At 43.4% G+C, this 16,222-nt stretch overlaps 1 protein-coding gene across 1 annotated transcript in view; it reads right to left on the bottom strand.

Annotated features, from left to right (window-relative positions):
* lrp1bb (low density lipoprotein receptor-related protein 1Bb) overlaps nt 1–16,222 on the bottom strand; it is a 112,356-nt gene that overhangs the window by 37,827 nt on the left and 58,307 nt on the right. Inside the window, exons 33-50 of the mRNA XM_084688483.1 lie at nt 14,982–15,122; nt 14,740–14,865; nt 14,370–14,501; nt 12,952–13,086; nt 12,632–12,761; nt 11,946–12,072; nt 11,664–11,815; nt 11,157–11,281; nt 10,505–10,876; nt 8,403–8,592; nt 6,781–6,985; nt 4,237–4,429; nt 2,956–3,081; nt 2,453–2,581; nt 2,240–2,359; nt 1,206–1,319; nt 872–1,021; nt 558–680 (exon numbers count right to left, since the gene is read on the bottom strand). Of these exons, the coding sequence (XP_084544609.1) occupies nt 558–680; nt 872–1,021; nt 1,206–1,319; nt 2,240–2,359; nt 2,453–2,581; nt 2,956–3,081; nt 4,237–4,429; nt 6,781–6,985; nt 8,403–8,592; nt 10,505–10,876; nt 11,157–11,281; nt 11,664–11,815; nt 11,946–12,072; nt 12,632–12,761; nt 12,952–13,086; nt 14,370–14,501; nt 14,740–14,865; nt 14,982–15,122 (2,790 nt within the window). The remainder of the gene's footprint in view (nt 1–557; nt 681–871; nt 1,022–1,205; nt 1,320–2,239; nt 2,360–2,452; nt 2,582–2,955; nt 3,082–4,236; nt 4,430–6,780; nt 6,986–8,402; nt 8,593–10,504; nt 10,877–11,156; nt 11,282–11,663; nt 11,816–11,945; nt 12,073–12,631; nt 12,762–12,951; nt 13,087–14,369; nt 14,502–14,739; nt 14,866–14,981; nt 15,123–16,222) is intronic.

The raw sequence follows: 16,222 nt of genomic DNA, 5'->3' as shown, positions 1-16,222 counted from the left end.
GAGGAGCGATGTAATTAAGCGCACAATTAAAAAAGGACAATAATAATAGGGTATGTGGCGTTCTTACTTGGCGTGCCAGTAAGTGCTCTTACTCAGGATTTGTCTTTGCAATGCATTCTCTCAACTGGTGGCTTCCTGTAGTTCTATTCAAGAACATTTGACAAAGCCTTCCATAAGACAAATTTGTGTGGATTACAGCCACGTAATGAATTAAAATGGCTGGGCTGCGATGGTGCGGGGTCTAATCGGAGAATGAATATGAGAGTGGGCAATTGAATGCCAGGGCATGAGTTGTCTCAGTACCAAACCACATGATCGGCACCTGTCACAGCATGGTTCTCTTTTATACTTCTCCCAACTTCTTCTCTTACTTTCCTACCCTCGATTAGTGCCAGTTTTAGAGCCATTGAAATGTTAAACCTCAAAGTCAAAAGGACAAAACATCGAGTCGGCGTTCTAAAACCACCGCTGTATCGCCGCTCTATTCGAACCTGGCTTTGAGGATCCGTCTGCATGAAATTACAACAAAATAAGATCCAAGATGGCTAAAAGCATACCGCACTGGAACTCATCTGCGCCATCCTCGCAGTCCTTCTGCCCATCACACAGCCACACGCTGGAGATGCAGTTCCCACTGGGACAGGCAAAGTGACCCTCCTCACACTTGTGTCCATGAGAAACTGCAGGGTGGAACAACAGAAGGAAAGGAGCTCGTTTAAGGTGTTGGTGGTGACTCATTGGCCAAGCTCTCACAGCCGGTAATTACAGTCATCTGAAACACCTAAGAAAAAGAAATACGGTATTGCTCCCCTTTAAGGATTTTCTTATTAAAGCAGACTTTCTTTGGAAATAGAGAGGTGAGGAAAATCACCCTGGCAGCTGGTCTCATCGGCATAATCTCCACAGTCGTTGGCTCCATCGCAGATCCACGAGGGGTGGATGCACAGACTGGTGGAGTTACAGCTGATGAAACTCCTCTCCTTCACCCCCAGTTTGTAGAAGTTCGAACAGTCAGTGTGATCTGAATCCAGAACAGGGAAACTTTAAACACAATGCCTCTTCATTTGCTTTTTGGGGAAATCGATTCAGGTGCAGGTAACAAGCAAACAAAACAGATGCGAGTGTGATGCTGCATCCAACAGATCGGCACAGCGGCGGCGCGGGTCAGTTTCTTCTCAAACACGCGTCGAGGAACCATGACTTACTGCAGTTCTTCTCATCCGAAGCGTCAGCGCAGTCGATGACCTGGTTACACCAGGCGGAGCTGGGGATGCAACTACCATCCTGGCAGGAAGACTCAGCAGTGGCACACGTGACATCTGAGAGACAAATTAACATTTCAAAAAGGGCGCGGATGCTAAATGGACAGGAGATGGGCAATCATTGACAGGCTGATGAAGGTAGCACAACTGTGGATAATTCAGAGCTAAAAAGCTGGCCTGATGTTACATTGAAAGACAGACAGAAATGGCATTTATGATTCATTTATGATTGGACATATTTTCCCGTGGGAAAATGCTACAACCATGGGAAAATGTGTCCAAACTTTTGACTGGTATTGTATTGTAAGTATATGGCTAAGCAATGTTATGACCTGCACTTTGGGATACTACTACACATCAAATATTAAGACTACAAACGCCAGTTCAGTGTGTGTACTGGCGTTTGTGTAATTGCATGTTCTTGTGTTAACAGAAAAGGATCACAGCTGATACTGTATGCCGTTAAAAACCAACTGCATCCATTGAGACACATTACAATGCTGTAATCCTGGTGCCTAAAATCCCATTTATTGGATGGTTTGTATTTATCTTACGGGACCTCTTTATAGTTTTGTTGATGTTTGAAGTGCATGACGGTGTAATATGTATTAAACAATGGGTTCATCTGCCCTGGAATTAGAGGCGTGAAAACATTGATGATAAATACATCTCCGAATAATTACAGACTACTAAAAGAAAGGGAATTTTGGGCATACATGATTCCCCAATTCGGTATATTACAGTGTAAAGAGAATCTCTCTCTCTCTCTCTCTCTCTCTCTCTCTCTCTCTCTCTCTCTCTCTCTCTCTCTCTCTCTCTCTCTCTCTCTCTCTCTCTCTCTCTCTCTCTCTCTCTCTCTCTCTCTCTCTCTCTCTCTCTCTCTCTCTCTCTCTCTCTCGCCTAACACGGAGCATGAGCTGGTCGAGAAGGGCGTCCACTCTCAGGCGTCTGGAGAGAACGCTGGGAGAAACACTCACTGTTACATAAAGCCTCGTCAGAGCTATCCCCACAGTCATCAATCCCATCACAGAAGCGACTGTTGGCCACACAGCGCTGGTTGTAGCAGGCCCTAAAGCCCCGTCTGCACTGCCTGTTATCTGGAAGAATGGTGTAAGTAGTTAGCTATACACACCCGTGTATTAGCACGGCACAAAACTGAACAACCGAGCAAGATACGATACATTTCTTACCACAGTATTGCATCTTTTCATCCGACTTGTCCTTGCAGTGGGCTATTCCATCACACGTGAGCTGGTAGCTAATACACTCGCCGTTCCCACATTCAAACTCAGTGTGGATGTTGCAGGAAGAATTCTCTGCTGCAGGGAGAAGAGCTTTGTAGCCTTAACCAGGGATATTCCCTAATCCCATACCATCATACCCGGTTTGTGCCAGCCTCAAGGTTTTGGTATAGCTGTCGATGCAACTATTGCAACCATATTACCTTGAAATTACAGCCTTGGACAACACAGCTCTACTGAACAATAGAGGGTTGAGTCACGTGTTAGCAAACACTACGCTGCTACGCTCTACGATTGACAGAAGCACCAAGCATTGTCAGTCTAGCTGGTTTAATGGCTTTACGGATAATAAGACGGCATTATAAATATTTGTTTTGTGTAATGTTTGTTTTGATAACTGTGTGTGTGTTGTCTGTGTGGGGGGATAAGGACTTAAAAAACATCTGACTTACACACACATCTGTTATCATCCAATAGCACACGCTCTCCTCTGCAATTACAGTTGACTCTTCCTTCCGGGGTCAGTAGGCATATGTCACCACACCCTCCATTTAGCACTCGGCATGGAGACATCTCGCCTGCAACACACCACAACCAGCGAGGAATGTTACAGACACTCAGTCTCCCCGAATTGCATGGCTAAAGTCAAATGAATGGTTTGTTTATTGAAAAAGCCACCGGTGCCACCTCCTGTATTGAAAAACAAAAATAATTAGTCCTGAGGCGGGGAAGTACAATAAGGTATTGCTTTCTCCTTCCTGATAAAGAGTGGGGTGGATAGGGAGACCCGCGGAGAAAGGGAGGGGGGGGGGGAGTAACTGGTAGCATTTGCTGGAGAGATACGTGACAAATGAGCCATCCATCCTCTACCTCCTCTTCCCTACCACCAGCCCCTGGCTTTTCATTCATGCATCAGTGACTGAGTGAAGGATGACTCAGCAGGGCTCTGGAAGAGCTCCTGAGGCACACGCAGGTTGGCCTCTCTTCTGGCTACACTGGGAGAGACGATGAGAGCTACAGAAGGGTTTAATGAGGATGAGGAAACATCAGCATAATAACAGCCGCAATTCCAAATTGGAACAGGGTGATTTAGCGTTGCAGGTTGTTAATGTCTGTCAGATCCATAGGCCAATGTTTGGAATTTGAGACCATTTGCAGTGGAGAAAAAAATCTCTCTCAACAGGCAACAGACAAGTCTTAGCCTTTGGGATGCTCTTAAGCCCGTTTCCCATCGTCCTACTTTAAACATAGGCGACACTTCAGAGACCTGCTCCCCTACTGAAGGAAATCTTTTATTAATCACATCCCTTGCTTAAGTTTCTTTCCCAGCTAAATGTGACCTTCTTAATTTATCATCCCTGCTGCTTCTCTCATCAAAAGGAGGAATCGTGGATGAAGATGAATCAGCTGTGGCCTGTGGCAAAGAGTAACTTTGAAGTGACCAACAGTTCACTCAGACACCATTGGAAAGCTGCACATGTGACCCACGAGAGCACAGATCTGAGCAAGACAAATCGATTGGCTCAATTTGTCGAGCATTGCTCAAAGATTTGTACAATATTTTCAATTTGTCCAATGCACTCTCCTCTCTCCTGTTCTCTCTCTCTCCCGGTGTGAATGAGGAAAGGATACAGTACATGCATACACTTTACGTGAAAACACACACACAGATATACAGTATGACAGCCCAGGTGTCTTTGAAGCAAGTCCATTCCAGGGAGAATACTACTCACAGCTGTTTGTGTCGTTGGCAATGGCAATGATTCCCATGGGCTGGTGGGGGATGTCTGCTCGCAGTACCTTGGTGTCTCCTCCTGTGTACTTGTTAGAACGCAGAACCGCCCGTCGAGCCCAGTCCGACCAGAAGATAAAGTCTCCGTAGATAGCCAGGCCAAAGAAGGTTCCAGGGCCGGACTTTACAATGACCTACAGAGTTGAGGAGTGCATGATCAACAATAGATATACTGTGTGTGTGCGTGTGTGGATATGACAAAAAGGTGATAGGGATGTATACTGTTCAAGGGTGAATGCTTATCTTTGACGACATGTTAAAACGTAGAAACTGGCCAGTAAAAGTGTCAAATGACATTGAAACAAGGACGGAGAGGAAAACCACCAATGCTAACGAATGCTTCTGGAGTCACTAAATGACTGTTTAACCCAGATGTGGAGGGTGTAAATGACAGTGTCATGGAGAGGGAGGCAGGAATACATCAGACGACGCCTTCTGGGATTCTCAGGGCTGGAGCCATCAGGGCCTCCTGCAGCTCTGTAGTTTCAGCTATTAGTGGGACATGCTTGTAACCATGATCACATTAGCCCTGTCGCCAAACAGGGATTAATAGGACAGGTGTTGATTAAAGGAGCCTGGTGTGTGCATGAAACAACTGGACATCAGGAGAGAGACAGAGAGAGAGATTGAGAGAGAGAGAACAAGCCTGAGATAGGAGAGACAGTGTGAGAGAAAATGAGAGACAGAGAAAAAAAGAGAGAGAGAGAGTGAGAGAGAACGAGAGAGAGAGAGAGAGAGAGAGAGAGAGAGAGAGAGAGAGAGAGAGAGCGCCAGATGGGTTTTGACGGAACATATTGACAGGAAATTAGATTAGGAGGACGTTGGTTGTGAACGCTGGGACTAATTATCGTTCCAAATCTCAGAAAGTCTACTTCCATGCATACTTGAAGTAAATAGAGAAGCACTTATAAGCAGGCATAAATGAGGGTTTTAAAACTTGATGATTCATAATGTGCTAAATATATTTGCGTTACAAAACTCACATCTCCAAGTGTCATGTCTTCATAAAACCCCTGCCGATGCATCAAAAGCGATTCCTCTATACATTACATACAACACGTCCACAAGTGCTGCCCTAACAGACGTCTCAAAACGTATTCACTGGCCTCACACTAAACATCCTTATGCGGTACTCAATTATAATTCTATCTCTTCACACTTAAAAGGGTCCTCTTTCCAGTGCTAAATGTGTTGACATCCTCCCTCAACACACTCTCCACGGAACTCTCTTGAGTTCTGACTTCATTAATGACGAGTTCTCAATGTCTGACACGGGAGAGACGTTAGGCTGGAGAGAGAGGCCTTGGAGCCCCTGCCTCCTCCCTGTCAGACGAGATGTCATTGGACTCCCTGTCAGCCTGTAATGACACCCCCGCAGTGGAGGAGCTTGGCCCTGTGTGTATGTGTGTGTGCTTGTGTGTGTGTACACACCCATATACACACACACCCATACTCACACCCAGCCATGCACACGCACGCACGCAAACACACGCGGCAGGAAGCCCCCCCGTCACACCACCGCACGGAGTGGCTTGCGGCTTTTCTTTCTGTTGATAATCCGTTACCTCTGTTTAATTTTCACATTTTAATTGGGACGGTGACGGGCTGGCCCCCGCGATAGGTCTCTGTGCTAGGCTTCATTAGCAGTACTACACTGTGGTGGGAGCACGCAAGGACTGGAAGGGTGAGACTTTTGAGCCTTGTGACCTCGATGGGCAAACGTATGGGTAACTAATTGAGATGGGGCAAGTTGGTGAGTCGCAAAGGTTGTGTCGAGTGCAAATTGAAATCCATAGCAATGGGGAGCTAGCGTGTCATGTAATCCCGTACATGCAGGGGATACAGAGCGATACGTATCCAGGGAGGATTATCAGGAGGAGATGTATTATGCATGCAACCTCTTCCCCCGAATAAAATGAGACCCTCGATGAGATCCCTAACTTCAGAAGGAAAATGACTTTTATGATAAAGTAAACCAACGGCTCTGTCTGTGGTATGTTATATGAGAACATGGTGATAGATATTCTACAGGATATCCACTGGTTTGTCATCTCATCACGGATACAAGGATATGTGAGTTGAAGAAAATGAGTTAATTAGAAACAAAATGGGTCGTATCAGTTGAGGATTCTTGAACAACCTCGATCACAGTGTGTAACATTTTTGATCCAGGTGCTTACAATTAGCATTGAATAATAGGTAAGAAAGCCTTACCAAGTTAACAAATTGTATTAACAAAATGTAATGTTAACTTACTATGTAACATGTAACTAAGACTTTATTATCTACCAACCCTTATCCAATTGTACAACTGTAACCCTAAACATTCCTAACATTATTAAAATGTATACCGTCTTATTAACCCATATGAATGTACTGCGGGTCCTTCCGCACAATAAATGAAAAATTACAAAAGTGTATGTACTGTATGTATTTATGTATGCATATATGTACTGTAGATCACTGATGACACTGAGATACTCACATATCTTTGGGAGCCGTCGTAATCACACCTCTCAATCTTCCCCAAGCTCCCATCTGAGAAATAGATCTTCTCAGCCTTGTGGTCAATGGTCAGTCCATTTGGGGTCAAGATGTCTGTGCTTACAATCACCTTTATGTTTTTCCCTGCCAGGTTAGATCTCATAATACTGGGCCTCTGCTCATTCCAGTTGGTCCAAAACATCAGGCTGAAATATTCAAACCACATCGAAAACCCACCGTTAACCCCACAGATAAACTTGAAAAGCTATAGTACACATCAGCAAAAATACAGTGAACGTCAAGCTTCACTGCATCTTTTATCTTAAGCTGTATAAGCAATTTACTCCTACAGGACAAACCGATGTATCACCAGATCTCTATATCATGCCCATTTCCCTACAGATGTCTTTACACCCTATCAGTGAGGTGTACAGAACAAATATGTGTTCTCTAGAATTGAATCATGGCCCCTATGATGGCTAATATGGGACTGTGATTGTAACTTGTCAAGCCCCTCTATCGCAGGGGAAACAAACACTAATGGGAGACAAGGAATTATTCATTGCTGTTCCAAATGGCCCGAGGTCTATGTGGTCATGTCACTCTGTTATCTACTGCTCCCATAGCTCATGTGGCTTTCATGACCTGTCATCTGCTCTCCGTGTTGTCTGTGTGTCATCGAGCCTGAGTTACATCTCTGATGAGGTGCTACCATTTTGCTGCTGCCCCGCCCTCCTTTTTGATCAAATTGATTAGCGTTAGGCCTGTTTGCTATAAGATCGAATGTCAATCCATATTTATTTTGTATTGTTACTGAGAATGTTGACAGATCATTATAAGGGCAGGGGGAGTAAATAAATACAATACCTGTTTCTGTGTAAGTGGGTTTACAGAATGCACAAATTTCATGTCAAGAGTATGATTGAGACAGAGAGAAATTGGACACAACAGGAGAAATTCTGGGATGAACCCCTTGAAACACCTGGTATTGCTTTAAAATGAAATAAATCAAGATTGGATATGAATTTTCATGTAAAGAGGATTCCATTTTATAACCCTTCATGGTGACAGACATAAATCCTAATTTATAATCTCCTGTTGCATTATAATTAAACGCCAGCAATGGGAATATCAAATACCAAATCACCATACTAAGGATCCCGACTGAGTGAACTATGAGCAAGTGCTCTCTGCATTTCAAGACAATGAAGCCTCCTTGTTGACATAAATAAGTAATTACCATGAAACTATACTGTCTTTTTCCATCTTAATACTGAATAGCATAACGGGAACATTGTCACTTTGTTGTGTAAAGCCAATTAGGAATATCCCATTGTGAGGTATAGGCTGCAATGTTCTCTGCAGTGTAAATATCTCAATATAACTCTAATCTAAAATCAACAGCATTCTGAATAAACAGTACTACTGTAGATTAAGCCAAATGTGACTTTACATTCCCTTGTAAATGTAATTTAATGTCTTGTTTCCTTCTTTTTCTTAAATATCCAGTTGACAGAAATCTGTGACATGCAAGAAACATGGCAAATTATTTAAATGGTTGAGCTTCTAAATACTGACATCAACCAATGAAATAATGGGATAGTGAGCGAATCAGACACTAACTTCTGGCACTCGTCCAGGGCGAGGACGTGAGGGTGGTCGTCCTCAGACAGGGTAACCACAGCCTCCCGGCTAAGAGCACCAGGGCGGTCCTGGTCTACAGTCTGCCTGCTGATGCTGGAGGTGGTTGAGCTGGTCCAGTATAGTGTGTCCCAGGCACGGTGGTATGCAAGACCCTCCACAGAACCCACATCTGACAGAACAGAAACCAAGATCCATTTTAGGCCAACGAATAACAGGTCGACTATATCTTTCTTCTGGGAAGTTCATTCAGCATGTTTCTTCTTATTAACACGTTTTTCCGTCGTTTTTTTAATTGATATAGAAAGTTATGACCACCACTAAATTATAGTCACGCTTTCGACTGCCATACAATTGCCAGCCTTCAGTGGAATCTGCACCTAATTAGTTTTATGATCAACATGCGGTCAATCAGGTAGATCGCTGAATTTGGTGCTAAACACCATAAACCTTACACAAGAATACTTTAGGCACTATCTTGAGTCAGCCAATTGCTAATTAATTGTTCATAATAAAAGGCGTCTGACAGCTTGGTTTTTCCAGAAATCTTTAGTGAGGCCAGGGAGTAATTAATGGAGGACGAGGAGTTTAATTAGGGAAATATGGATGATTAACATCTTCACCCTTCTTCAATGACAGGGCACAGAAACTAACTTTGTGGGGAGGTGGAAAAGGGGAGTGTTGGCTTTCATCGAGAAGCTGCTAAAGGGGAAACAACTTCAAAGATAAGAGCAAAGGTTTTGCTCAGCTCACAGAGCTGGAAATAAGCAAGTGAACCAGCCTGTGGTTGATGATGTAAAAGCATTACTGTAGAGACAACAGTGACTAGTATCATGACCAGAAAAATACACTTTCATAAGGTTGGTAACTTTTTCCTAAAAAAGTAATGAAGACATTATTTAACTGATCATCATTAACAAAGTGTGTAACATATTACATCAATCAACGTCTTACTGGCTTATTGATACATACTGTTGATTGATACATACTATGTAAACTCACAGGACAGCACATAAAAATCCCAACACATTTTTATGTTCTTTCTTGTGATATTTTCCAGTTTCCTGGAAGATAATGGTTCCTGGTCTCTGATAATGGGGGGCACTTTCCCTGCTTTCAGTTTAGCCAACACAAGGATATGGAAGGGTGGTTAGATCAGTAGAACCCTACTGTTCTCTCAGTATGCGAGAGAGAGTGGGGGTTGGATTTGAGCTCTTGTCTCAAAGGAGAGACTTAGAATACAGCAGAAGATGCTTACAGAGTGGAACAGAGGCTTTCTCTTCTCATCTGCCTCCACTCATCCCTATCAAGGCAGGATTGACTACGCTAGTGAAAGGAAAGAAAATGTCTTCTCTCTCTCTCTCTGCAATATGTATTAACTTTCATTCTTAAATTTACCACTAAGAAAATATCCATAATTCCGCGTTCTGTGGTTATTTAGTCGGATCAATCTATTTCACAGCATGCTCCAAATTGTTGCTATAAACATCCACAAATATCCATACATTTAGTATGTTGTATTCTGAAATGATGCACCTCTGAATTCAAACAAATGTTTCTTGGCCGGAATGGTCAGTGTATCACTTTTTCAAACCACTTATTTCAGTTTGGGTCTAAATGTGGTGAAAATGTGAGTGGGGTAATTTTATCCATCAATAATATGAGCAGGAGTCTAACCATCCCTTTTGACAGTTAAATTGGTCCCATTTAGTGAAGAAGAATGGAAGTGGCCATTAGCCCTAAAACGTTCCAACTTGATGCATTGAAGCCATACAATGTATCAAAAGCTATGGCACTTTACCTTTCCATTCAAACAGTCTCAAAAATGGCTCTTAAGAAGCAAAAAGGTGGCTTCTTCTAAATCGCATAGATAGGCCATTGCCTTAGTAATACAAGTGGCATCAATATTCAAGGTATATTAAACGTGAATGAAATGACAGAAAGGAATAGAAGGTAAAATCACAAAGAGCAAGAGAAAAGAACACAGAGTAAAGAACATGCATCCTCCTTTCAGTTCCTCACTCCATTCAGATGCTTTCGTACAGTTACAGGTAACAAGCGGCGTCCATTTTAATTGCACTTACTCTCTGCTACGATATATCTTCCAGTCCAGTCGTCATTTATCATTTGGATATTCCCAAAGTGTATGTCGCTGAAGAAAATGCGGTTTGTCCCTGCAGTCTTCTGACGATAGTCAAATGTCAGGGCAATGATGTTCTTAAAAAAGGCGGGCCTCTCAAAGGGCTGCACAGGCGAGTTGAGGTCGTTCTCGTCGAAGAGGTGGATGCTCTTCAGGATAGTCCTCTCGGAGTAGAGCAGGTACCCGTCATATCGCTTGCAGGCAAAGCCGTCCTCAGCCAGGTGGCCGTGGGCGCAAGAACAGGTCCTACGCCCACTGCCTAGGTGAAAGCAGAGTTGCTGGCATCCCCCATTACTCCTGGCGCATGGATTGGTACCTGCTTCACAAGAGACACATACATCACTTTTTGACCAAGATCATTATCGGTGTCATCTGCACAACCGACTTTGCATTGCTAGCGACGCAGAAGTGATGCAGACATTCTTGCTTTATAACATTTACAATGACATTATCAAGGAATGGCAACGCTCGGATCAATTCTGCCTCCCAATGGATAGTAAGGTTTTTGGTAGATTTTGTACGGAAAAAGCAAAAACTAAATGAAGTAATGATGATGGTGGTGAAAATCAATAAGACCATTAAGTTGAAACCTCAACCTTTCTCCCGGCCTCGATTAAACACTGTCACATCCTTCAGGTTGACCCCCAGGCCGCTGCGCATGGTCACAGCATCTGTGGCGTCACTCTTAGATCCCCGGCGGATGGACCCGTTGGAGTGAGCCCTGACACACCCGAAAAGGGAAAGGGAAGACATGTAGAGAGGACTCGTAAGTGTGTCTTCCCGTACAAGTTACGCCTAAATAGTCCTTCTAGTCTTGCATGTTAAAAGCCATCGACTGATAGTCTTATTTTATTACACACACACACACACACATCAAAGGAGTCTGAACACTGAACAACTGGTTTGAGGTGAAAGATCGTCCCTTGGTAATGGCAATGAGGAGTCAATGTAGCATTTGCATAAATAGGGAGATGACCTCATCAGGGGGAAATACTCCTTCATGATTTCCATTGGGAACCTTAAGCCGAGGGTTAACTCCGGGTTAGTACTGCGGATTTCATGGGGACAGTGGCTTGTGTGCATTTAAGGTAATAATAAATTACCTGTCAGACCAGTATATGTAAGCCCCGAACACAGCCACTGAGAACAGGTCTACGTTGGCCGCTGACAGTACAATCTCCCGACTCTCACCGGTCTCAAGGTTGATCCTCTCTATCTTGTCTGTGCGAGCATCACACCAGTATAATCTGTTTTCCTGGAAAGTAATTTGAAAATGCACAGCTCCGGGTTATCCTCTTATGAAGGCCCATATTTTTCACAAAGGAAAAATTAGGTGGAGACATATAGAAAGTGGACCACAGGAACAGTTAAAGTATAATTTGCACCTCATAGTCTATGGAGATGCCATTTGGCCAAGCAATCCCAGAATTCACCAGTGTGACCTGGTCAGAGCCATCGAGACGGGCCCGGCCTATACAAGGGTTTTGACCCCACTCTGTCCAGAACAGGTATCTGGACAAGGGAAAAGGGCAGAGGTACATACACATTCAGTTACTGCAACAAGTCATAATCAAAATCTGAACATCTGAAAACAATGTATGATTCAAAAGTATGGCCACATTTGTAAACTATTTCCATAAACCTGGTCTAATATTAAAGCCACATTATAAGATCTGCGGTAAATAATATTGAAGTATTGTGGGTACCACAACCATCTACACCATCAGTGCAAGACATGATACCCTGTGCCTTTAAATTGACATGTTAAGTGTCCGCAAATAATTGACACTTCCTGCAGAAAGGAACCATGCTGTGTACCTTCTACCATGTTAATCATATCTACAGGAAGTCCATGTGGGGTCCTGGTGACCTTCATGGCATTAACTACCTTCTACCTATTACATGATCTCTTTAGGTTAGACACACCAGGATGACATTGATTTTCCATATTGTGACATGTGTAGGAGGTAGCTGAATAATTCCCCCTACCAACTCACAAGCTAGCCTTACTAATTTGTTGTCTAGTATCTGCTCGTTATACTGAAGCAACGAAATTGCTGTCTCTTCATACCCTTTCTGTGGATGGACGGCGATGGCTCTGGGTTGATCAAGTCCTTCAGATATTACCACAGAACGATACGCGCCACTCAGACGGGAGATCTCAATCAGATTAAAGCCGTGGTCTGTCCAGTAAAGGTTACCTGTGATTAGAAGCCAAGGGTCCATTACAATCAGTCTTAAATTAAGCAGAGGTACTCACCATCAGCATACATTGATTCACAATGTGAAACAGGGAATGAAAAAGCCCATACAAAGACATGTCTCAGAGAGGGGCATTTCATGTCATTTTGTGGTATTTTTTTATTACTGTTCACAGCATGCCATACTGACCAGCTATCCAGTCAACTGCGATGCCCTCAACCCTGCTGATGCCAGTCGTGATAATGTCTTCCCTCCAGATCTGGTCTCTCTTGGCACGGGAGATCCTGTTCAGACCCATGTCTGTCCAGTACACTGTGTCATTTCCTGTGGTAATATGCGAATGTAAAGTTGTTTACGCAAATCATCGTTCTCAAAATGTCATGATATTTTCAGATTACAGCTTTATTTGAAGTCATAACATTTGAAGTGATTCATTGTCATTCTAGCCATGTGCAAACCCCATCAGCAACTGCCTGTCAGTGGTACGCACAGGTTGTTAGGAGGTGAGACGGTGTTATATGTTTATTTGCACCTTCCTGTTTATACTGACTTCACACTACGTTAATACTTTGCTTGCATATGACAGAATCCAGCTGGAAGGCTTTCATCTTTTTTACGCTCCAACAACCTGCGTTGTAATGATATGCAAATGAAATGCGTGAGCTATCAGCTTTTGCTGGCTGAGCTGCGTATTTGCATGTTCACCTGAGCCGAGCACACTGAAGGAGGTGGGCAATCCGAGCCCCACACCAAAGCCCAGCCACCTTCTAATTTTAGCTCACGTTTAGGCTCTTTCCTCATTTCCCTGAATGCAGTCACACATCGAGATTGCTGTTGACCCTTCAGGTCTCAGAGGCATTCCGGGCACTTTGTGATGAATCTTAGGTAGTATGGCAGTGATGTGCACCGTTTATGGATTTCCGTAGCCGGTCCTACGGCTTCCAGCTTCCTTCACTCGATCGGTAACACTTCTGACTGTGGGAGTGAGAAGCCTAGCAGGATAGACTGTACCTCAAACGTGTTGGATGCAAGGATGAGTTATATGCAACACGTACAAGTGCATGTGTGATTACCGTATGTGTGTGAAGTAGACATCAGGTCTGAGGTAGATGTGTGCATTTGTGGAGGTGTGTGAATGTGTGTGTGTGTGTGTGCAGGACACACAGCTTCCCTTTCCTTCGTACGTGTTGTTTACGTAGGCCGCACAGCACATGAAGTATTTTAAAACATTTGTCACTGTAATAAATCAACAACAAAAAAATCCCTTTGATTCATGCATTTAGTGCAAGGACCGTGCCACTGAGTTTATGTGTTACAATGCATATAACTTCAATTGATGCAATATCAGGGGAAATACTTGTGTCAGGACCGGTTGTGAGGGTGGGGGAGAAACTGCTGCTGTTACTGTGGCTTGCCTAATGTGATCTTCTTTCTGTTTCATCTCAGCACCTCTCAACGACACCACTAACAATTTTTCAAGAAGGTCGCAAAACCAACAACCATATAGGCCTGCTCCTCTCCCCCCTCTCTATTTCTCACTCCCTTTCTCTCTCATACACACGCATATACTATATTGTATATAATACACACACACAAATGTGTGTTACCTGCATGGAAGTCAACACCCACAGCAAACAGGGACCCTGTGATGGGCATGAGAGTCTCCATGTTGTCATTGGGGTCTAAGGCAATTCCTCTGATTCCTTCATGGATGGAGTACATCAGAAAGGACTCAACGCCTACAAAGAGGTAAAGACAGATAGAGAGAGAAAGAGAGAAAGACAATCATAAGACATTTTCAAACCAACAGTGAAGTACAAGCAGTTACTTCTTAAGACACTCAATGCCAATGGTCCATATCACTTCAGTTTTCTATTATATCAATGTAATTTTCTTCTGGTTTTTGAAATACGGGGAGTTCCAAACAGAGACAGTAAGGAGAGCTTCCTTGTTTGCATGGATGACGGTGATTCTTACCCTCACAGGACATGCGGTCAGAGCGCAGGTTGTAGCCCACAGTGCAGGAGCAGCTCCGGGTGTTCTCAGATGTGGGGAAGCAAAGCTGAGAACATCCTCCATTGTTTGTCTGACAAGGGTTCCTTCCTGAATGCCAAGTAGTGAGATCAAGAGGCGTCAGAGTGTGAGCCTGTGGGTCTGTCTAGGCGTCCGTGCGTGTGTCTTTATACGTGCGTATTAGTATGTCACAAGTGTACGCCTACCTTTTTGGCCTTCCCTGTCGAAGACCTTCATGTGCACCACTCCGCTGGTCTTGTTCCTCAGAACCACAGGGTTCCGTCCGTCTCTCTTAGTAACGGTCCCAAGCTGGGCTGATTCATCGTCTGCCCACCATAGTTTACCACCTGAGACAAGACAAACCATTCTCGTTTGAATCTAAACTCAAAACTAAATGCATGAATAGAAAATCTTGTGAAATTATATTTGTGGTAATTGCAAATATAATAAATATATATAAGAATAGTGAATCCATGAACACAAACGAGGAAATGTGGGGTTCAACACATTTTCAAAACATTTGGGAAATGGGAATATCAAACTAAAAAGAACAAATGTACAAATTGTACACTATTACCAAAAGCTGGAAATGAAAAAGAGTGATCATACACACAGCAGGGAGGGATAAACGTACATATTTTGAAAGTTGTTGATTTGAAGTGCTAAAAGCATAGATGGCAGGACTGATGACCAACTGAGCAGTAAACTGGTTGGTAAAATAGCAAGCATGCATTGGTGGCAAATTAATGTGTAGAAAGTACAATAGATACCTAAATATAGGGCGCTAAACACAAATCTATTACCAGGTTAAACGTCCTTGTATAGAAGCAGACTAAATAATCAAATAATGCCGGTTGTATGCTGTCACCTTGCATGAAGCAAAATTCGATTTGCAGGAGTGGACAAGTTATCATTGACCCCATAATACATTATTCTGGTGTAAGCCTCTAAACACAGGTACTCATGAAGTGAAGTATGATCGGCCATATTGAGAGACCCATTGAATGGCGTTGCTCTGCTGTTGTTTTACCCAGGTTCAGCAGAGCCAGTCAGGTAACACTAAGGGAGAGTCTGCTCTCATGTCTCTCATTGAGAAATGGAACAACCCTGTAGAATTCAGCCATACTAAATGTGGTGATACAGCAATGAACCCCTAATTAGAAAATGTCAGCCCACGAGACAGGGTTTTTTTCTGTTCGAACACACACCAGAGAACATCTGACTTCACTAAACTTGCTGCAAGCAGAGGAAAAACCCCTTTTGAAAAATGGACGTACTTGCATCTTAAACTGTTTAACAATGAACAGACAGTACTGAGTAGAATGGATGCTCTGAAGAGCATGGGGATTGTTGAATGTTTGTTAAATATTGATCAGGACCAGGCGAGGAAGGCTTCTGTCCATCTTGCTCTCCACAGTACTATAAAATGTACTCAGTGGAGAGTAGT

Source organism: Hypomesus nipponensis, chromosome 23, assembly GCF_054491055.1.
Source record: "Hypomesus nipponensis isolate SF chromosome 23, ASM5449105v1, whole genome shotgun sequence".
NCBI classification, from domain to species: Eukaryota; Metazoa; Chordata; class Actinopteri; order Osmeriformes; family Osmeridae; genus Hypomesus; species Hypomesus nipponensis.
Note: the sequence above shows the minus strand (reverse complement) of the source record. Positions and strands in the feature narration are given on the sequence as shown.